General features: G+C 39.5%; 1 protein-coding gene across 2 annotated transcripts in view; it reads right to left on the bottom strand.

Annotated features, from left to right (window-relative positions):
* The window catches only part of LOC113442903 (inactive phospholipase C-like protein 2), a 56,230-nt gene that overhangs the window by 11,713 nt on the left and 21,059 nt on the right, over nucleotides 1–23,458 (bottom strand). For both annotated transcript variants that reach the window (XM_026710746.2, XM_087917676.1), the window contains exons 2-4: nucleotides 5,866–8,355; nucleotides 2,919–3,128; nucleotides 189–264 (exon numbers count right to left, since the gene is read on the bottom strand). In XM_026710746.2, coding sequence (XP_026566531.1) covers nucleotides 189–264; nucleotides 2,919–3,128; nucleotides 5,866–8,355 — 2,776 coding nt within the window. The remainder of the gene's footprint in view (nucleotides 1–188; nucleotides 265–2,918; nucleotides 3,129–5,865; nucleotides 8,356–23,458) is intronic.

Genomic DNA, 23,458 nt, shown 5'->3' with positions numbered 1-23,458 from the left:
TGCGCAGTGATTCCTCCACAGTGGCGGAGGAATCAGACGGTGGTGCAATTCTATACTTATATTCTCAGAAAGTAAGACCACACTCTACAGAAGTGTGGGAACGGATGTGATAAACCAGAGATTCTTAAAACATCAGAAAACATGGAACTAAAGAGGTCTATTCACTTAAACATTATGCTGCCACTTACCTGCTTGTTGCACCTGAATAATTTTGGCATGAACAGAATCAGCTGATTCAATTAATGTCCGACTGGTTTGGATCATCTGAAGATTTAAATGTGGGGAAAAGAGAGAATTAGAAGTGCAATTCAACAGGTTCTGACCAGTTCTGGAGAACCGGTAGTGGAAATTTTGAGTAGTTTGGAGAACTGGCAAATACCACCTCTGACTGGCTCCACCCCCCTCTATTCTCTGCCTCACAAGTCCCAGCTGATCATCTTGGTTGTTTTGGGGGGGGGGTTGCCTTGCACAGGAGAACAGAGCTGGAAAGCAGGTTAGTGGGGTGGGGAAGGAATGGGATTTTGCAGTATCCTTCCCCAGGAGTGGGGAGGGAATGGGGATTTTATAGTATCCTTCCCTTGCCACGCCCACCGAGTCACACCCACCAAGCCATGCCATGCCCACCAAGCCACGCCCACAGAACTGGTAGTGAAAAAAATTGAATCCTACCACTGGAAAGAACGTGTGATAGTTGGATGGGTTTAGAACAGCCAGTGTCCCAACCTCTCAGAGGCCCTTGGATCTGCCTTCCCCTTGCATTTTAGGATTTAAACTCGGATACACAACTTTTTTTTTTTTTTACTACTTCACTATGCCTCTAAACCAGCGTTTCTCAACCTTGGCAATCTGAAGATGTGTGGACATCAATTCCTAGAATTCCTGAAATTGGAGAATGCTGGGAGTTAAAGCCCACATATCTTGCCAAGATTGAGAAACACTTTGTTACTTGGAGCCCTGATTCTCCAAGAGAAGATAAATGTGGACTTCAACTGTACTATTCACTGGAAGTTAAATGGCTCCTCCATAAGCACAGTCCAACTTGCACAATCTCTGTTCACACAAGTTAGCCTCTTTGTTAATTGCCTATGTATAGGGATTGGGGGCTATTGTTATTGTTGTTTTGTTTTTTGTATTTTTGGTAGTTTGAAGAAATGTTCTATCAACCCGCTTTTTATGTACCGTATTAGTAAGCCAAAACTTGAGCTTACCACTACATGACAAATGTCAATGGAAATACAAGCATACCCCTCCATATTTTTCTTTTAAATACTTCAAAAACCAGATAAAACTCTACAGATTTCCAAATGTGCTGGAGAATAATTACCAAAATTTGCAGCCCAGACTTCTGAGAATGATGGAAAATGTAGCCCAAGAATGGCTGGATTCACATAGCACACTATATCAGATTTTGTTAAACATGCCACATTGACTTGGGTTCTCTTAAAACAGTAAGGCATAAATGGTATTTCACAATTTCTGAGTTCAAACAAATATTACTATGAGTTAACATGCTTTGTGAACGTATCTAATGCCTGCGGATCCAAGAATAGGAACTATGGCTTTAAAGGTTCAGATTCTGGACTAGAAACCAGAAGATGGTGAGTTCTGGCGTCCCTTACATATGAAAGCCGGATAGGTGGCTTTGGGTCAGTCACCTTCTCTCAGCCCAATCATATAAATTAGATCAGAATTATGTGGGAAAAATAGAAGGTGAGAGCATTATATATGCTGCCTTGTCATAGAAAATACACATGGGAGAGCGACAGCATAGTTTTTAAAGTTTGTATATGTGAGTGTGTGATCTCTCTCTTACACACTTTAAACTATATCTATTTTACATACACAATTTAGCGTCCTCTTCATAACTTAGCACCATTCCTCCAAACTATCATACATATTTCCCCTTTCTATCCCTTCTTTTTTATATATTTACAACATTCATGTGAGGGAGATCAGGATAAGAAAGAAAGACTAGGCCCTCTTCCGACGCTAGTTGTCCTCTTAAGATATTTGCCTGCCTTGTTCCCATTGTCATTTATTAGATGCTTTCAAACATTTTCCAAAGAAAAGAAAAATTCTCATCTACCTCCTGGTCTGCAAAAAGAATGCTGTGTCCAACTACCAATTCGGTTCTCCAAAGGCATTCTGGGTAACAAATAGAACTTAAGAATTGGAAGAGACAAAACATTTGCTGTTTTTTTCTAACCCGGGAAGAGACTTTTTTCTGGGCTTGATTTGGAGAGTTGTGGACATTTTAAAGCCCCAATGAATGGTTGACAAGTATCTGGAACTCCTCAAAAAGAGCAATCTCGCCTTCCATTCTTGTGCTAGATTAATGTTCCAAAGACCAGTGTTCCATGCTCACATGGGCCTACTACAAAATGACTTCTACTCAGGGGTGGGCTGCTAGGGGTTTGCAGGGGTTTGGAGAGCCCCTAGCTAAGATTCTGTGCAGTTTGGAGAACCCCCAAATCCCACTCCTGACTGTCCCCTACCACCCCGTCCCCCCCAGAAGTCTCCACGCAGCCCGTTTTGGATGCAGGTAAGTGCAGGGCCCGCACAGAGACTGGGGAGGGTGAAAAACTGGCCTCCCAGAAGTTTGGAAAGGCCAGAAATGGGCCTGTTTCCAGCTTCCAGAGAGCCTCCGGAGACCAGGAGGGCAAAAACATTGCTGACTAAGCCATACCCACCATGGCCACGCCCACCCAGCTGACTAGGCCATACCCACCATGGCCACGCCCACCCAGCAACTGGGCAGAGAACCTTTTGCTAAAATTTTTGAAGCCCACCCCTGCTTCTATTACAAAAGTGAATTAGCTGTGTAGTAGAACTCAGGCCAGGTTATCCGAATAGAGCACAATTCACTAAAAAGAAGCATTGGCCAGGGGGACATCTTCACAATCACCAGTTGCACTCACAGTGTCATAGGCAGCAAGTACTTTTCTCAAGAGTTCAGGAACAGGCCCCTGGGTCTCCATTGAAGGATACTCTTCACCCAGGTTGAGGGTAACCGCGGGGGGATTGTCCTTCTCGCTGGGCTGAAGCCACGTGGCCAGCTTCAAGATGCATTGTTTGATGTTGGCGGCTGGTGTTAGACCACACAGTTCTTTGAAGGAGACCAAGGCATTCTAGGAAAAGAAAAGAGGATGAGGAAAAACACCAACTCAGAAGAACATCACTTTACACTTTTCATTTCTGTTTACTTTTTTCTACCGCAACTTGTAATGTGTCCCCATCCCCAAGGATTTAGAAATATGAAGGCCTTCACCTTACCCCTCTTTTGGGGGCAAAGTTTCTGATGCATACCAAACATCAGAGTCATTCTGAACAATTTTGAAGATGGAAGTTCTTTTTTCAGCAAAGTCACACCTATCTCGAAAGCAGTGAGGGTGGGGGGTGGGAGGCAGACATCTAATATTTTATTTTAAAGTGACACAAACAGCAGGGTCCAAGGAATTGAGACCACAGATAGATGAACAGAACTGAAATCGTTTGGCTTTTTTACTTCATTTCTCCCAGTCTATAAAATGAAAGTACAGGTGGCCCTCAGATACTGTTGAACAGATTCAGTGACTGTTGAAACTTGCAACAATGCTGAATGAGTGGTACTTGCAATCTGATCTCCTCAGAGATCATTGCAGTAGTCCATGGTCACATGGATGTCAGCTATTTTGCTAGCTTCTGACAAGCAATGGCAACGGGGAAACTGGCAATGGGGAAACTGGCAACAAACGGCAACAATGACATCCTCACTTAGTGACCTGCAGTGATTCTCTTAACAATGGCAATCATATCAGAATTGCCAATAACATGATGCTGCATTTGGTGGCTGTGTTGCTTAGCAATGGAAATTCTGGTGCCCATTGCCATCCTTTAATTGAGGACTTCCTGTAGAATGAAAGGTATCAGCAGGGGCAACAGGGAAACTACCAAGTATTCAAATAGAATTAAAGAAAGGGAGAGTTACTTAGATTCATTTTTAATTACAGAGTAGGATCACTGATTTCAAGTATAGCAAAATTTAGATCTGATATATACATTTTTATATGAACTTTTCTGTATGTTTGTGTTTATACACGTACACATTTGTTTGTATTTTTATTATTTAACATATTTCTATACCACAAAGAACTTAATACTAATGTCATTGATAATTATATATATTTTTATCCAATTGTTATTATGTAACAGTTTGGTAATTTATCAAGTTACTTAATTTACTGGAAAAAGTGAATGCAAATACACCAATATTTTAATCTCAGATTAAAAAAATAAACAAATAGTTAAAGCCTAGTTATGGAAAAAGAAAAGTGACTATTACTCAAGATTTATGTATTTACTTAGAGGTATTCATCTGCTAATAGCTGCAAGTTATTTTAAGCAGATTGATAAAATATTCAGAATTTTTTCTATGACAAGGACAAACTTAATTTATGGCTATCATGTGATGATAGGGAGGCGGGTCATAACTTTTCTGACCTTCAGCTTTTTAACTGAGCATGTTATTTTGATTTCAATTTCTCCAATGAACATAAATGATGATGTTAAAAAACTATGATGGCCAAGATTAAAAAGTTATTGTGTGACCCTTATGATATCACAGCAAGGGCCTCCTTCCACATTTAGCAATAGCAATAAAGTATTTTAGGGCTGAGTTACAGGCTGCAAGACACATTTGGAAGGTATTGTGACTCAAGCATCATGTCAGTCCTTATTTGCATGACAAATTTAGACTCTGAAATCACCCCAGTTTTAAAATTGTAAATAAACCATTTATTGTTGCTTCCCAAAGTCATGAGTATTTAGGGATATGAATACTCCGGCTCAGCTTACTGACAATCAATTTTTAAACAATATGCATTGCAAGAGAAATCTGTACTGTTTACATAATGTGACATAATGGCTGATTATTCAGTTAGAAATATTTCTTGATTTCATAATTCAATCCAAATGAATTATGTCTAAGCCATATCTAAAGTTCCCAAAATAATATTAATAGGAAAATGTGTTTGACTAATTTGCAGCATTTTAAAATAAACAGTTGAAGAGTATTATTGAGGTCGGTATTAGTTATTTGTAAGAACTCTGGAATAAATAATCAGAATACCCCAAATCAGTGTCTAAAGGTTTTAAAGAATATTAAATATGTTCCTTATAATCTTAAGACAAGATAATTCAACAAAAGATTTTCTTTCATATTTGTCAGATACTCCAAAGAATGTTTAAGAAGCTGGTTCAATCATTTCTACTATATTGGAAGAATAAAATGGATGAAAGAATATTTACTCTTAAGATACAGGCTTGTCATACTATTTCACCTTTTGGTTTTATATCAGTAAGTTCATTAATATAATATTATAAAGAAGCAACATTTAAAAATATGAATGCAGTTTATATGCTGGAAAGACTGATCAATATTCTACATGATCAAGGTTTAATGTGCTTAAAAATGGGCTAAGTAGCTTTTTATATGCAATATAATTTGTGCAAGTTTTTTTTAATTTTTATTAATTTTTTTCTTTTTTTACATTAAAGAAAAAAAAATCAGATCTATATTCAAAAGATTTCCCCAAAACCTCAGAAAATGTCAGTCTCCATCATCTTTATGCAGACCGAGAGAAAAGAGCAGTCTTGCCTTTAAGACATATTCTTAAAGTAAATTCATTTTTAAAATTATTTTTCATTTTCATGTGTTGCATCTTTACCATTTTGAAATGTTTCAGAATACAAACATGGTACAGGAAATAAATTATTAGATGGTGTTCCAGAAAAGTTCAAAATCCAGGAGGCACCATTTTGCTCTTTTCCAAAATTTTGCAAACCAAACTCAGGAGCCTAAGTTATTGTATCCCACTATCTGGATACCTGCATGTTCTCCCGCAGGTCTGTTGCTTCCCGCAATGGCTGCGTAGCTGTGCGAAATACTTCATCAATGGCCTTGATTCCTGTGGCCTTAGTGGATGTGTATTCCCGCATGTGCCGTCCCTTACGCCCTGAGAGCCCCCGTCGGTGTGCTTTGCCTCCTCCCCGCCGGTTGGTGATGGCCACATGCACGAACAAAGTAGCATTGGGGAGTGGTTCACCAGCCACAGATTGAAGAGGCACATGACGATAGCCAGCCTGGAGACACTCAAAGGGGATGGTATATTGAGCAATGAACTCATCTCCAATATAATCATCATCAAGCACCATGAACCGGAGTATTGCTAGTTCAGGGAGATTAACCTGAAACTCCAGGGTCTCATCAAAAACAGGGTTATCTCCACTCTGAAGCACAGTTTTGGTGCGCTTTTCTGCACAGTCAGCAGGAATGCCATGCATTTCAACGCAGACGTATGGCTCTACGACATCTCCCTTGGCTCCAGATCCTTTGGGTTTAGGCAGATTCTGACCACTAATGACTTTGAGATGCAATAGTTGGGCCGAAATGCCAGGTAATGTGTCCTTGGTGTTTGCACTGAAATAAGAGATCTCCTCACGCATAATTGCTGGGCGGAGGACATAGCCACAACCCCCATTCTGGCGGAACCAGCCGGCATTCAGATCTATCATGAGACCAGGTGTCTGGTAATTCATGGCCACCATCTGGCAGCCGCATTTCCAGAAGTCCTGAGGGTTCATGTTGCTAGCATCAATGCGCATGGGGCTCGGATAAACACGTGACAGGAAGCGCTTGTTGTAGGCCACAAAGTCCTCTGGCTCCTCATTGGCATAACGTCCTGCTTCCACCTCGCTGAAAGAACACACCTCCCAATAACACTGGCTCCGCCGAGAGGTCTCAAAGGTTTGGAAAGACACAGTCTGGCACAGGCTGACGAGATCTGAAAGTTCACGGCACAAGATGCGTTGGGAGCGGGGATGGTCTCTGTCCCGTTCAGAAAGTGGGAGGCCTAGCTCCAAGGCCTCATCATCATCAGATACATCTCCCTCACTTGACTGACAGTTTGGAAGAAGCTTCCGGCTTTTTATGAGGATGTATCCCTTGAGTTTTTCTGGAGATGGCAAATAGATTTCATTTGGGTTTGGAGGTGTCAAGTACAGCTTCTCCCCAAAAGACTTCTTTAGATACTCAGCCACAAGTCTCTGCTGGGCAACACAGCAGCGCACTGAGAGACACAGGATAAGTGGAAACTTGGAGGACTCGAAGGCATGTTCAGCAACAGCAGCCACTACCCTGGAGAAGGCCAAACGGCTCCCTGCACCTACCACAGGCTCACCAGATGAACCATCACAAACCACAAGTTCCAAGCTACGGCAACCAGCCTTAAGGGCTGCCACATAACCCCCAATGTCTGAGGTGGAACCTCCCCAGAAGCAACTGTCTTCAGCCAAGCATGCTCCATGTGCAGAGCTAATGAAGTAATGGGAAAGTGGCTGAGTCATGTCCTGGCACACCTTCCGGTGTTGTGGGTCAAATATGTCACAATCAGCTGAAAGGAGGTAGCGAGTGAAGCCATCAATGGCCAAGTAGCCCTTTTCCCGACCCTCCTTGGATGGCTCGTATTTGGCAATGATCTCCATGCACATCTCTTCGGTTACTTCCTCCATACCCTGTTCTGCCTCTAAGAAACTCATCAGATCCCTCAGACCCATGTATTCTTTATTGCTGGAAAATTGAACCAAGAGGAAAAATACTTCAGGCCTGGTACATAGCTCACAGTATGCCTTTATGAAGATTTGACAGTTCACCTCCTCTCCAAGTCGCTCACTGGCTGCTTTCTGGAGCTCTTTGAACTTCAACTCAATTGTTGAGGCCTTCATGCCAGGGTTGAGAGCACGAATGAGCTGCACAGCACGAGAAACTGGGATTTGACCTTCTTTTTCTAGGTCTGCAATGTCAAAGACAGAAGAGATCCAGGAGGTGCGGGGATTTGGGTAACCAGTCTCAGGAGCCTCATCCGGAGTATGCTTCCCGTATGAGGCCAAATATCGCAGCCCCATCACCCATGCGTTCACCACATCAGCAGAGCTTGCCACAAGGTCAAGGGATTCATAGTTCTCTCCATAGATGATGGAGAATGCACATTCATCTGGAAACTGGTCTGAAAGGCCATTGGAACGCAGCACGGGAGTCTTTTTCCCAACTCGCACTTCCCTGACTGACTTGATTTCAATTTTGGCTTTCTCAGAGTCCTTTTTGGAAGGTTCCCAGTGCATGAAACGTAGGTCTGGGTCCAGCACAAAGAACCGGCTGTACATGCGAGAGTTAGAGCGCACTTTCTTCATCTCACAGCCCTCCAGCATGAAAGAGATGCAGGCGGCTGTGCTGTTGAGCTTCCGATTGCTAGGCATGGTGCTGAAGGAGACTGTCTTCTTCTTCTTCTGGGGCTGCATATGGCGCTGGCGGGATCCATCCTGCAAGAACAGGGAGGAGAACAAATAAATCAGGAAATGCAATGGAGGGAAATGCCTCTTTTTTTAAAAAAAAAGGGAGGGGCAAAACAATAAAAAAGATGTAGAAGAAAGGGAGAAATGTTTGCCTTCATTCAGAATTCCATCTTCCTCTATGGCCTCCAATTATAGCAATGTTCAAGTCTGTCAAGATCTTTTTAGATCCTGAGCTTGTCAACATCCTAGAAGACAAGCTCAGGAGCCGAAAAAGGTCTTGACAGACTTGAACAATGGGCCTTATCCAACAAAATGAAATTTAATGTGGAGAAAAGCAAGGTTATACACCTGGGCAAGAAAAATCAAAGGTACAAGTACAGATTAGATGAAACCTGGCTCAAAAACAGTAACTGTGAGAGGGACCTTGGAGTTCTAGTGGATGATCACTTAAACATGAGTCAGCAGTGTGGCAGCAGCCAAAAAAACCTAATACAATCCTAATACAATACTGGGAGTATTAGTTACCGCTTTATAAAGCCTTCATAAAACAACACTTGGAATACTGCATCCAGTTTTGGTCACCACATTACAAAAAAGAAGTTGAGACTTTAGAAAAAAATACAAAGAAGAGCAACTAAGATGATGAAAGGCCCGGAAACTAAAATATGAAGAACTATTGCAGTATTTGGGTTTGGTTAGTGTAGAGAAAAGAAAGACATAGCAATATTCCAGCATTTGAGAGGCTGCTATGAAGAGGAAGGGGTCAATTTATTTTCCAATAGGGCAGGATAAGAAACAATGGATGGAAACTAATCAAGAATGAAGCAATCTGGAATTAAGGAGAAACTTGCTAACAGTGAGGACAATTAACCAGTAGAACAGCTTGCCTTCAGAAGCTTCATCACTGGAGATTTTTAGGAAAAGACTGGACAGTCCCTTATCTGAAATGGTATAGGATCTCCTCCTTGACCAGGGGGCTGGACTAGAAGACCTCCAAGGTCCCTTCCAGCTCTATTCTGATTCAATGTAGTCTTTGAAGGCAGAGAAAGGCCTTAAGTCAGAGGAAGAGATTACCTCAAGGAAAACAATACAGAATACGCAAACCATAGAAGATGAAGAAATAAGGAGATTGTGAATGGTTTAAATTTTTTTCCATGTGGATCTACATTACAAATGAAGACAAAATGCTTGGCATATTTTTTTTTAAATTGTTGCTTCATTCAGGTTGAGAAAACCATGGAAGAGACCCATTAAGTAGGAAAGAAGAGGCAGGCTTTTCCCCAGTGTGATCACATTTAACTGTACATTATTAGATAAGGCCCACTCAGAAGATACCGGGGTCAAATAAAGCCCATTCCTAGTGCTAAATATACCTACATCCGACCATTCTGCTCTTTGCTTCCCCTCTTCCTTCCTGATGGTTCAACCGGAAGACCAGTTTGGGGATTGTGGGCTGGAATTGACAGAATGGAGTGGAAAATAATAGGCAGGATAGAAGAAGAAGAAAAGGAGACGGATGACAAATCTGAGAGTTGATTTCTCAAAAAAAAAAAAAAAAATATTGAGTTAAAATTTCTACTAAGGCTTAAGTCCTAAATATTATAGTGTGTTGTATGTATTGCGGACAAAATCACACCAATCTTGATTTTAGATCTACTTTACTGTGAGGATGTTTTAATTCATTACTGAGTTGCTTGAGATATTATTAGCCTTATATATTAAATTAACATTATAATATTATATTATTACCGGACAGCATTTTTTTTTTCAGTTTTGCTTCCTGAAGACCTTTTAGTGATTGTGATAGACCCCTTCAAATTGAATATAATTTCATAATGTTTGTATCTCATGGGAATCTTGAGAAATATGAAATTAACTTTTAATGACTCTAATGTATTTAATCACATAATATTTCTGACATGCTGCATGAGTTCAACAGAGCTAAAAGTGTTTTGCTGCTGGTTTGCATTTACATTCAGTGTCTGATGAATCTTGCTGCTGTGTCCAATAAGAGTCAGCCAGCACTGATGGATTGTTCTGATATAGTTTTTCCATTGTGGTAGTGTCCTGGTAAAACCTTTCATTATGATGTTCATCACTGACTGCACCTAGACTTTAGGAAAGAAGTCCAGTGTGAAGTCCAGAAAATGAATCTTCAGTGAATGATGCACTTCGTGGTCTTGTATGCTGCAAGAAGTTTGTCAACCAGTTAAATGTGGTTTGGTGCTCTGTAGTTGCCCAGAAAGTTCTCAACATCCTTGAATGCTTTTCAGGCAATTTTCTCTGGTCCCCCTAATAGATAATCAAACTGCTTGTCATTAATGAGATATCCGATCTGTGGATCAACAAAAATGTCTTTCGTAATCTTGGCATCAGCTATTCTTGGAAACATAGGAAACAAAATGTTTTCATCAGTGTGAGTTTAATATGAAGCAGAGGAAAAAATATCTTTGTCGGGTCAAAAAGTGATTCATGTTTCATGTTTTTCTGACCTGGAACCAAATTCTTTCAGAGTGGCCATTTCTTTTTATTATAATACAACTTTTTTGCAAGGCTGTCCTATTCGCTTATGTAACATCAATACCTGGAATATCCAGGTTGCATTCTAAGCAGCAGAGCCACCATCTTTAGATCTCCACAAACATTTCAGTTGTACTTCATGTATTGGATGTGTTTTAACAGCAATTACATGTCTTTGTATGGTTCTTTCCCATGTGCACCATAACCAACAAGTATTGAAGGATGTACATTGCCATTGTGTAAAAACAGAAGATTTCTATAAAACAGTATGTTATAGGTTAAATTACAGGTTATTTTCATGATTAGCAGCCAAAAATCTGTGAGATACATTTCAAAGTGTTCAGGAAGCATAATCTTTGTTGTCCAATACTATATTTTTATAGTATTCTATAGTGTTTTTGAACTTTGAACTTTTTAAAAATAAGCCATAGGTGTACTTTCATAATCATTAAACAATTTTTTCCCATGTGTGCTTCAAGCTATGTGTTGAAGGATTATGCTCTTCTCAGAAAACATTGTCCACTTGTCAGAAATATCCCTGGCTGATGTTTTGAATTTGCCTCACCAAATACTGCAAAGAGTGACAAAACGTAACAGAATTGGAGGGGATGTATGAGGGTCTTTTGCCATTTTTGCTAATGTTATTTCTTTTAATGCCACAGACTTTGTCTGCATTACGCCCTAAATTTTTTTCTCCCTACTCTTCAGCCATCAGAAAAAAATTAATAGCATAAAATCAACTGTCCTACTAATAATGTCTGTCTTGCCATTGTAACTGCAGTTCTGGGGTTTATTCTTATTTTAGGTTTCCAGAATGTATTAAACAGATCTATTGGTTAAATCCTCTGGCTTAGCTGTGAGTTACTTTTCTGAAATCACCAGTTGGGGGAAATCATCCACCAATCATAGTGTTGTGATTGGCAAATAGTTTTGCGAGATGGCCAGACCTGCATGCTTTAGCATCTGTCAAAGCCAAGGACCTTTGCAAGCCCACATATCAGATAACGAGTGGGATGGGGGTAGGGAGTGATGCTGATAAAGTGGGAATGCACAGACCTCCATGGATCAGTTATTTGGAAGGTTGCTTTGAACATGGGTTTAGTGTTAAATTAAAGCTGCACACAGATAAACAAACCACGAGCCAGTTATTTCAAATCCAGAGAAAGATTTTAACTTCCCTCTCAATTTATCCATATAATGAATCAACAGATTGCACTGAGTTGCTGGAAGAGGAGAACCAGAACCAAGGGAAGAAACTTATAAGCTTGAAGTAACTGATAAGTACCGGGCTCATCCCTCACACTGACTGTACCATTACAAAGTTTGGCAGATTGCACACACCGTAAATTGCCAGATGCTATCAAGGGGAAAACAGTAATTTAACTCTAATAAATCTAACCGAGCTTAAAGCTGCTCATATCATAGGCACATGGAAGAATAAAAATATTGCCAGAGAATGTTTATAGCATCATAAGGTAGAAGTGGGAAAGACTTTAAGCTACATTTAGCATTAATTAGGCTGGAAAATAAATCTGCCATTCATTGCCCAGACCCATCAAGTTATCTACTGAATCACTGGATTTTGCTCCTTCCGATGTAGAGTCCAGATATCGCAGCAACCTGAGCCCATGACAGTCCAATGGGCTCAGAACCATTCTGTGTATATATATGTGTGTGTGTGTGTGTGTTTTTTTCCTCATCTTTCCCCCTCAAATAAACTAAGCCCCTAGAAAGTAAACAATGTAAATGAAGCTATAGAAGCAGTGATACTAAGCAATCTCCACTTTGCAGTCACTGTGACTTCCCTTTATATGTCATAGAAATTACGTTTTGTTTTGTTTTATTTTATATTTTAAAGTAAAAGCTAGAGTATAACAGCAAGCCAAGCAGAAATAAAATGTTGTGGAATCAACTAAATATACGTCTAATAGTAAATTAAAAAGATAACTTTCTTTTAAACTGCTCCAAATCCAATGGGAGACAAACTCATTTTGCAAAAGGAAAACACAATAAATCAACATATTTCAAGGACAGAGATAAGCTGTTCAAATAATTCAGTCCAAGGAATTGTGATTCAGTCACCAACTAGACCAATTAGAGATAGATGTGCTTAAGGAACAATCAACTGTTGTATGTTAGGCTGTGTTTGTATGAATATCCTATCTGAGATATTTTTTTCTGCATTGATGGCAAAGCTAAAGCATCATTCATATTTAAAAAATAGTTTAAAATTCAAGTTCAGCTAGCACAGACTTTATATTCCCCTTCCATGCAGTTTCTTAAGGTTGTTGAGCCTGCATCCCATTTTCCAAATTATTTTGTTTTCTGACCCACTCGAAAGATCAACAAGAAATTTCTCAAATGCGCAAAGGTCATAGGGGAGCACTAATCCAAACAGTGGATTTGTTTGTCTAGAGGATATCCAAGTGTCTCCTTTACACACAATGTAGTAAAGGGATTACAGTCTTGAAAAAAGTTGCAATAAATATCTCAGTGCTCAGGGTTGGGATAAAGGAATGTAAGAAATAAACAATCATTTCTAGCCATTTCAATCTGAATATTTTGTGAGCATTAACTCCACTTACTCATGCCTTGGCCAGCAGAGAGCAAAAAAATCCTATTTACTTTAGAGTTAAATTGATGTTAAAAAACTGTGCTTCAATCCAAGATTTGCACACCATCAAAGCAATACAAAGCTTTTGACCACCATGTCAAATCTACCTGGGCATCTTTAGAGTGGACTGCAAAAACTCTGGCCTGAAGTTCACAAAAGCTGTTAACAGTCAGTGTTAAAAATTGTTTTGCTAGATGGATTTATTTTATTTATTAATTCAATTTCTATGGCTGCCCAATTGCAAAATGATTCAAGGCAATTCAAGGATTCAAAGCAGTATATAACTAGGACTAAAACACATAACAACAACAACAAGAAGAAATGATAAAACAACCATTCAAAGGTATGAGAAATGAAACAATCTGCTAATATTCCAAAGGGGCCACAAACTGCCTTGGGCCAGTGCCTGCCAAACCACCCGGGTTTTTAAGGCCTTCCTAAATGACAGGAGACTCACAGCAATACAGTTTGAATTGAACTGGATATAAGGTTGCAGAGGGTTGATGCAATAATAGATGAGACATATCCATGGGATCCCATAAATTGTCATTGTTGTGTTGATGGGTCTGATAGTATGTTAATCCTGTCTGATCTTATAGAAAAGGCAGAAATTATTGAAGAAGGTCTTAGATCAATAGACTGAGTCACTAAAAGGCAATGTTTTGTTTTCTTTAATTTTAAAAAATCAGTATTTATACCCATATAAAAGTCTTTAGTTGTTTTAACATCTTGACTTCAAGGTCACCACAGGATGCTTTGAAGCCATCCCTGGTTTCATCCGGATATCTGAAAATTAATGGTATTTTTCTTCTGTCATGTTTTTGACCGCTGGGCAGCATTTTCTCACTGTGTAATATCATTGTCGGTAAAATGGGAACACTTCCAAATTCAAATCAAGGTGCTGGTGATGGCTTATAAAGCTTACATGGCCTGGGGCCGGAATATTTGCAAGGCTGCTTCACTCTGATTTCATCTACCCATCCCCTCAATCTAATAGAAGAAAAAAAAAATGTTGTGGGTCAACATGTTCCTAATGAGACCCAGGAAAACAGTCTTTTCTGTCACAGTCGCCTTCCTTCAAAACTTCGCCTCCCCTGAGATGAAACTGACCCCAACTTTACTAACCTTTTGAAAGAACCTGAAGACATGGCTGTGCCAAATAGCTTTGGGATCCAATGACATCACTAGAGAGCCAGCTAAATTGCTGCCGTAAAAGGAAAATGAATGAGTTCTCCCACAGATTACATTTTTTTATTGTTTTAAGAGTTTTATTGTTTTTAATAATTTAATAATTCTTGTATGGTTTTGTGGATGTTTAAAGAGTTATGGCTATTTAAAGGGTGGCTATATAAATTTAATAAACAAACACTACGATACATGCATGCCACATGACTTGCACAAAGGCCAACTTAATGAAGTATTTGAAGAGCTTCACTGATTAAAAATGCTCTATGAATGAAGCTTTTCTTCTTCATACACACAGCATATGGAACTAATGTTCAACCATGATTAATAAGCAAAAGGACAAAACTGGCTGCTCTCCCAGATTGCAATTGGCTGCTGAGAGGGGAAATTTATTAACAGAAAAACCAGAGAGCCAGTGCTGAGGGCCACCCGAAGTAATGCCCACCCTTCCTCATTTTCTCAAGTCACTGTGAGTGCAGCCACCAAACCCACTAAACCTGTTCTAACTGTTGGCAGCCAAATGCCAGCGATGTCAATGGGGCAGAAAGCCAAGCTGATTTTTTTAGATGACATTTTACTTTGCCATCCTGGGAAAGAAGCACATGAATATGTTAGCAATGGGTTCCCAGGATCAGAATGGACAGGTGAAATTTGCAGAGAAAAATGGCAAATATATCTAGAGGTGGGATCTATTATTTGATGTGCTAGACTGGAGAGATCTAGGTTCAAAATATCCATTTAGCAATTTAGTTTACTACAGTTAAGTAGTTTTCACCCAATCTTTCTTTCTTAGGCTAACTTGCCCTTATGATTGTTGTAAGAATAAAATGGGGACATATGGAAATGTAGAGTTCCTGGAATAAAGGATATAAATAAAATACATAATAAATAGTAGTGTTTCTGGATGAGAGCCAGTTTTGTGTAGTGGTAAAAACATCCAGTTAGAAACTGGGACCCCATGAGTTCTAGTCTCTTTTTAGGTACAAAGCCAACTGGATGGCCTTAGGATAGCTTCTCTCTCTCTCTCAGCCCTACGAAGGAGGCAATGGTAAACTATTTCCTGAAAACCTTGTTAAGGCAATCACTATGAATCAACAGTAACTCTAAGGTGCACATGCACATGTGCACTTACACACACACGGGCACCAATCTTGATAGCCTGTGCCCTAAGATCAAATCTGTAAATCTTGATTGGTCTTTAAGCACAGAATTGGTCTTTTCTCACCACATCACAAGTCTTTATTTGTATTGGATCAGCTTACTTCCTGCCTCCCTCATGCATTGTGATTGTGATTGTGTTCCGAAACATACCAACCCAAGAATCTGACTTCATGAATGCAGTCATTGCTGCCTCACCTGAAACACCACATGTCCAGGCCCTGAACAGAGTTACAAAGTTGGCTTGTTCATTCTAGTGCACATCTAGAAATGAACTCATAAACTCTCCCTTTAATTAGCCTTTACATGGTTTTAAAAGTAGGCTTCAAAGTGTTAAGAAGGCAGTTTTCCAGTTTGGTATAATGCAAAATGTTAATATACAGTTCCTATCATCCTGACTGATAATGTTGGGAAGAGCAGTGTGTGTGTGTGTGTGTGTATGTAAAACATTGGATTAGAGAAAACTACTGCAAATTTAAGCATTCTTATATGCAACTAAGAGGTACTGCTTGTCTCCTGCAGTTATGAAAGACAACATAGATATGGAAAAGTGAGGAAGCAAGCATCATTTTCTCTTTAATATTATGTCCACTGCAGAGGTATCTATAATATGTTCAAATGGAAAAAAGAACTCTAAAGGTGGCCACATGTAACGCAGTCAGTCTGAAACAGAATACCTATTGCTGAATCTGTTAACACGGAACAATTGTTCCTCAGATAAACTGGTGATTCTGGAACCTCAGAACTGAGGATTCAATCAATGGCAAATAAGAACTGTGAAAAGTAAAAGTAGACAAGAGTATAATTTGAGAAATAAATTAAGAAAGAAAGAAAGAAAGAAAGAAAGAAAGAAAGAAAGAAAGAAAGAAAGAAAGAAAGAAAGAAAGAAAGAGCTGGATTGTTTCTTTGATCTGCAACTTGAATGATGTCAGCCTAGGGGCTTTCCCATGCCACCTGGAGAGGTTTATGAATCCCGTATCTTAGGTGGGGAAAGTGGTACTATCCTGGGAAAGGGAAAGACAAAAATTGAAGAGAGGGGGAGGAGGAGATGAGTCAAGCATCATAACAGTTGCATAACATACCATCTCTACGGTTACCACAGGAAGGAGGAGAAATTGATGATTTCTAAATTGACAGAGATCAAAGGGATGGTGATGGAGGAAGGGAGATTCTATTTTCACCTCATCAACTTTTGGCAGTAATAATGGGAAAGAGAAAAGGGTTTGACTCTCAAAGTGTGGATGGGTATTTCTGGAGCTATTTGACTCCCACACATTAAAAAAACATTGATTACAGAATCCTCTCTGAAGTGAAGATCATATCTTTAGGGAGTGATGAGAGTTGTACTTCAATCATAGATGGAGTATACGCCGTTTCTTTTTCTTTTGATAAGAAAAATCTGTTCATAAGGCCTAATTTCGTTTGTTCTAATTGTAGTAGGTCTCCAAGTCCTCTGATAGAGGTTATTTAAATCTTTGATACTACATATCTTCTGGTTTTTTCCTTTTAAATCAAGAGAATGAGTTTAACTCTGAAAGGTTTAATATTCAAATAGAAACCACAAAAGAGTAATAGAGTTGAAATGCCAGAAAGAAAGAATTCAAGGTCATCATTTGATTCATTGCTTTTTGTCTCAAACAAAGTTATGGAAACTTACCGGAATCTTCTACAACTTAGTATCCTCCAGAAGGGATGTGACTGCAACTCAAGGAGCTATGATATCAACACCTGAAGAGCACTAGGTTAGCAAAGAAAGACTTCACACAAAGATGTTGAAAATTTTGAAAATAAAGATGGGGGAGCAGGGCAGCATATCCAGTGCATACTCAGTTCTCTCCTTATTCACATATCCTTCCACTGCCATATCTTTCAAATTTGGCAACTTTAAGATGTGTGGACTTCAGCTTCCAGAATTTCCCAGTTAGCATGCTGGCTAGAGAATTCTGGGAGTTGGAAGTCCATATATCTTAAAGTTACCAAGTTTAAAAGTCATTGCTCTACTCATTTTTGCCCTAGTTAAACACCATATTTTAAAAATTAATTTTCTTATCTATTTAAACTATCTATGGGGCCACCAACCTCATTATCGCAACCTGGGTAGCTAGCACTAATAAAACAAAAACAACAATGAAAAACTGTTACAATAACGATCAGCTACTATAAAAGCTCTGTAAAAACAAACCAAAAGGTTTAATATCCCTGCTTTCAAGAAACAGAATTTGCTCTCAGAATTTGTAATAATTTTTAGTCTTACGTTTATGTTTATAGGATGCAGTCTTACTTCTTCCTCCTCCTATCATCATCATCATCATCATCATCATCATCATCATCATGGCATGTTTCAGGTCTGTCCATTAAACAATGTCATCTGACAGGGCACAAGTGGAATGTTTTCTTGTCAACGCACTTATATTCTGGAATTTATTCCCTTTAAAATCTGCATATCCCCAAATATGCCTGTTTTTTAAAAAAGCTTTGAAAATTTGGTTCTTCCCATAAGCAATGGCATCCCGTCCTTTGAGTTGGAATGTTCTATAAATTTATGATGATAAGCTGTTTTCAATTCAAGTTTTATTCTGTTTTAATTTGCTGTACAGTTTTTAAAATAGTTGTTAAAATAGTTTCTTTTTTAAAAAATGGGAAAATAAGTTTTTTTTAAAAAATCTACCTGTGATGGTATGGCATCCTCAGCAACTGTCTTGGCTAAACATGCCCATTTTTTCTTTAGATTAGACATGACAGATATTTAGATCAGCAGTTCTCAAAGTGGAGTTTTGGGACTTCCAGGGACCCCAGACATTTTCAGGTGGCCCAGGAAATCAAATCAAATTTTCTCAGATTTAGTTTCTAATATGGTACAGTAAATAATAGATGTAATCCTATCAGTAAGAGTAGATAAAGGTTCTTTGGGGTCCTCAGTTGTTTTAAAGAATGCAAAGGGTTCCCAAGACCCAAATGGTTGACAAGCTAATTTAGATGATACTTTCTAAGTCATCATCTGCATCTTCACCCTCGCCATTACCATTATTATCTAAAAAATAAATTGCCTCAGCAGGAGTTCCAGTGTAGAGTGATCATATAGGTCCAGCACCGATTCAAAAATGGTGCAAAGATTCTTTTTGTTTTCTTTTCTAACAGGAATTCTGGTGGGTGATTCTTTGGTAACAATGACTAACACAGTAACAATCATCACAGAAAAAGCTTCTTTCTTCTTGCTGTAACATTTACAACCAAGTAAAGGTAAAGTGTCGTTTCCCCCCCCCCCCCGTTGTTGTCTGATCCTAAGGAGAGCATTTCTATTTTTTGGCTGGAGACACTTCCGTGGTCATGTTGCCTGCATGATGATATATTAAGCCCCACCAAACACTGTTACTTTTCCACTGAAGCGGTACCTATTCATCTACTCACATTTGCATTCTTCCAGACAGCTAGGTTTGTATTATTACCCAGTTTTTCTATTAAAAAAATAAAACAGGGCTTGACTCTCAGGGCCTAGTGGTTCATGGACTGAGATAAGATTACAACTCCACTCTATATGATCCCTTCCTTGCCCTATTTGTTAAATTTAAGTCAATTTTATCTTTTTATCATTTTTTTTAATGTTAACATTAAATGTTTTTATTTGTTTGTAAGCAGCCTAGAATCAGTTCTTGGTGAGATGGTGAACAAAAATTTAATAAAGAAACAAACGAACTGCTGGGCTGAAGGACTTGGTAAGGCCTCTAGCAGAGAACTAGGGACTGCTTCTCCTTCCCATCCCCCTGGCTCTGGTTGGACTCTGGTTCAAGTTTTAGCTTCTCTAGTCAAAAAGAATCTCAGGAAACTTCATTTCCACCTTTCTCAAATTGTCCAGAAGTACCAAATGGAATTTTAATGTACATTTGTTGATTATCCTTTCCCCGATTCACTAATTAAATCCTATCCCTATCTCATTTCTGGGTTAAGATAAAGCTTAAGTCACAGAATATGTGTTTTTCCATCCTTCCCATTTTGATCTCTATATTGCTATAATTCAGCATTACAATTTCCACTTTTTTTTTTTTTTTGCTAATGCACTTTCTCTCTGAAGTGCTAGAAACTATGTTGCATAATCCCCCAAATTATGTTTAGCATTAAGAAGCCAACTACCCTATACACAGCCAGGTTACAACTGAGGCACTACCGCTTTTAATGCAGACATTACATACCCCTGCAATCTTCAAACTAATGGCACTTCTAGTGTTCTTTCTCTTAAAATTAACGCTATTTTGCAAGCAAGACCACTAACATCTATTTGAGTTCAGAGTCACTGTCTGCAAATTAGTCTGTGCTAATCCTTTCCCTAATCCTTGCTTCCCAAAAGAAATCCACATGAGACTGTTGGAAATAAAAATAATCTGAAGCTTGGCTGCAAAGGGGTCTTAATTTTGCAGTTTATTTTTAACTTCAAGTTGTTGTTATTAAAGTATTCCGGGCTGCTTAATCATAAGCTAGCTATTAATCTGAGTTCAGACTACATGCTAAACAAGATTAAAGCAAGTAAGTAATATAAATTCTTTTTTGAGTGGAGTTCAATGCCAGGTGATTAGGATATCCATACGTTTTCTTGGAAACAATACAGAAAAGGTTTGCCATTGCCCTCTGCCAATATGACTTTTTTTTCTTTTTTAGTTTTCCAGACCAGCCTACAGCCCTGTTATTCTCTAGATGTCTCTCCTCCATTTGGATCCTGATCTGTTTAGTTCCCAAGCCCAAGCCCAAGGCAAGGTCAGCTAAGTGATATCCTGTGCAACAGCTGTAATAAACTGGTTATTAAAGCTTTATTCTTAACCAGTGCATATCACACAAATGCCACAATTAACCAGTTCACAACACAATATGGCTTATCATGTCATGCAAACAACTTAGGAAACATATATGAACCTCTCTTGGAGAGAAAGCAGAATCCTACCCTAGCCAGGGATGCTAGATTAGGCTGTTAAAATCCAAGCTTCTTCTCAATCATATAGTAAGCAGGGAATTGTTGGGGATGAGAAAACATCAGCTTCAGGGATGTTTAAAGGGAGACCCCTTCCTCTACATTTTTTCACCAACAAACCCAGCTGAAAGGCTAGATACAGACTTCCTCAGGAAGTTTGTACAAGAGAAATAACTCTTCCTGTCTTTAAAATAAGAACAGGTGCTTTAGCCTGAAGTGTAGCAATAAAGCAGCGGCAGAGAAGGAACATGAAGTAAAATTAGAGCCAGGAAGGCATGACTCCCAATAAAAAAGGCCAGGCAGACAAGCAACTTGCTTGGCAAAAGCTTAACTTAGAACTGATCTCACTGGAATCTGGCTTTTTATTTATCTTGGCAACTGACCCTAGTTAGATAATAATCAAGAAAATTCCCATGCTGGGGATACAAAGCCAAGACTACCATTGGGGTATCCAACTCATGGTGTTCTAATAGAGACATAGCTTGGCTACTCACAGAGAACAGTATGGGACTAAAAGGAACATTGCTCTGGTCTAGCCTAACAATTCTTATGTATGTGTCTTCCACACCATTTGTGTACTCTTGGTTGCAGCTGTTGTATCAGACTTACAACAGCAGGAGTGATGGAACATGAAGGCTGCAACATTATCTCAGTTAAAAGGCAACCTCCATTAAGCAACCCCTTCTATTGAACATCATCTAGTACTACTCTCTAGCAGCCAGATCAATAAAAGAGATGGAAAGCAAAGTTGCCCCATCTACTCCCAAGAAAATGTTAACACTGAATTCATGCTTCTACATACTATAGCAACAGACACCAACGAAAAGAAAGGGATGAGTGCCATCCCTTGATGCAAACCATGTTGTGAACATGAGTTGGATGACCCTTTTTGGTGACAGCACTGTTTTTCTTACCTTTCGTATGGGATCTTTTTTTAAAGTTTATACATTCAGAAGTGGTGGCAAACCTATGGCATGTGTGCCAGAGGTGGCATGCAGAGCCCTCTCTGTGGCATGCGCACTGTGACCTCAGCCCTGCTCCATCGTGTTTCTCATTTGCAGGACTAAAACAACGCGCAAAATAGCATTCTGTCTTTGTGGTGGTACATTTGCTGTTGCTGCCTCCATGGCCTGCCCCTTGCGCAGCAGCGTGAAATTTGGCACGCTTCACAATGGGGGAGACGGAGTTCCATTCTCCTCCTGGAGGCCATTACAATGGGGAGCCACTTATGCGACCATGCTCATTCTTGCCTCCTGGATGTCAGTTGCCTTTCCTGCCTGGGGTTGGGATGCCCTGCCTCCCTGCTGGCCAGCTGAGCTTTGGCGTGCTTTGGCGTGCTGTTCCTGGGCTTGTTGGCCTCTGGACATCAGATTCCCCCCCAGATGGCCTCTGACACTGATTCCCCCCAGAGAGAAGAGAGAGAGACAGATGGAGGGAAAGGGGGGGAGGAAAAGAAGGATGGAGGGAGGGAAAGAGAGAAAGAAAGAGAGAAGGGGAAAGAGAAAGAGATAGTGAGAAAAGAGGGAAGAGAGAAAAGAAAGAGAGATAGAAAGAGAGAGAGGGAGGGAAAGAGAAAGGGAGGGAGGGGAACAGAGAGAGGCGGGACGAAGGGAGGGAAAGAAAGAGAGGGAGGGAAAGAGAGAGGCAGAGTGGGAGAAGGAGGGAGGCAAGAAAGAGAGAGGCAGAGAGGGAGAAGGAGGGAGGGAAAGAGAGGAGGGAAAAAGAGAGGCAGAGAGGGAGAATGAGGGAGGGAAAGAAAGAGAGGGAGGGAAAGAGAGAGGCAGAGAGGGAAAGCGAGGGAGGGAAAGAAAGAGAGGGAGGGAAAGAGAGAGGGAGAGAAAGAGGGAAGGGAAAGGGAAAGAGAAAGAGAGGGGGAAGAGAGAGGGAAAGAAAGAGAGAAATTATATTACGAAAGTTTTTTTTTATTGTTGCTAAACATAATATTTCAAAAGCAGGGGAAAAATGAAGGGGCATAAAGTGCATTTATCATGTTTTTCTTAGAACAATTAGCTGAATTCTATGTTGTTTATCATTATTTTAGGTAGTAAAACCTCATTATTCAAGTTAAATCGCCGTATTGACACTTTGCAATAAATGTGAATTTTGGGTTGCAGTTTGGGCACCCAGTCTTTAAAAGGTTCACCATCACTGCACTATAGGTTTCATGTGTTTAACTGCTAAGAATGGTGGGAAACTGCACTACCATTTTTAAAATAGTTTTGCCACGAAAGTTTAGTGATCTAGATGCTCCAGAGACTGGGAAAAGGTTGGAGCATCACAGACTTTTAGTTAATCACTGACCTTACAGCTGACCTTAGTTGTAACTAAGATCTAAAATTAGGATTGTTGTTGTTTATTTTCCTTTCTATGCCAGGTCATTTAGACTGTAAGCATAATGAATGACCTTTGTAAGCTACTCTGGAAATATTTCAAATAAATAAGTAGCAGGTACACAATATTCTTCTGGAAATCTAGACCTCTAGTTTGTAACAGTTTCCCCAATGTACTACTGATATTATTAAATTGCCAATATTTCTTTTTTTTTTTTAAATGGTTTGTTCGGGCCAATATTCCTCAGATGGTATTGGACCTCAATTCACAGAATTTCAACCCACGCTTCAATCAAAACATCATCAATGATAACCCTGCAATGGTTTGATTCAGTCAAAGGTTGCTTCATCAAAATACAGTAGTTA

This window comes from Pseudonaja textilis, chromosome Z (assembly GCF_049901715.1).
Source record: "Pseudonaja textilis isolate UNSWEBS1 chromosome Z, rPseTex1.2, whole genome shotgun sequence".
Classification (NCBI taxonomy): domain Eukaryota; kingdom Metazoa; phylum Chordata; class Lepidosauria; order Squamata; family Elapidae; genus Pseudonaja; species Pseudonaja textilis.
The sequence above is the reverse complement of the archived record's forward strand: the minus strand, read 5'-3'. Positions and strand labels throughout refer to the sequence as shown.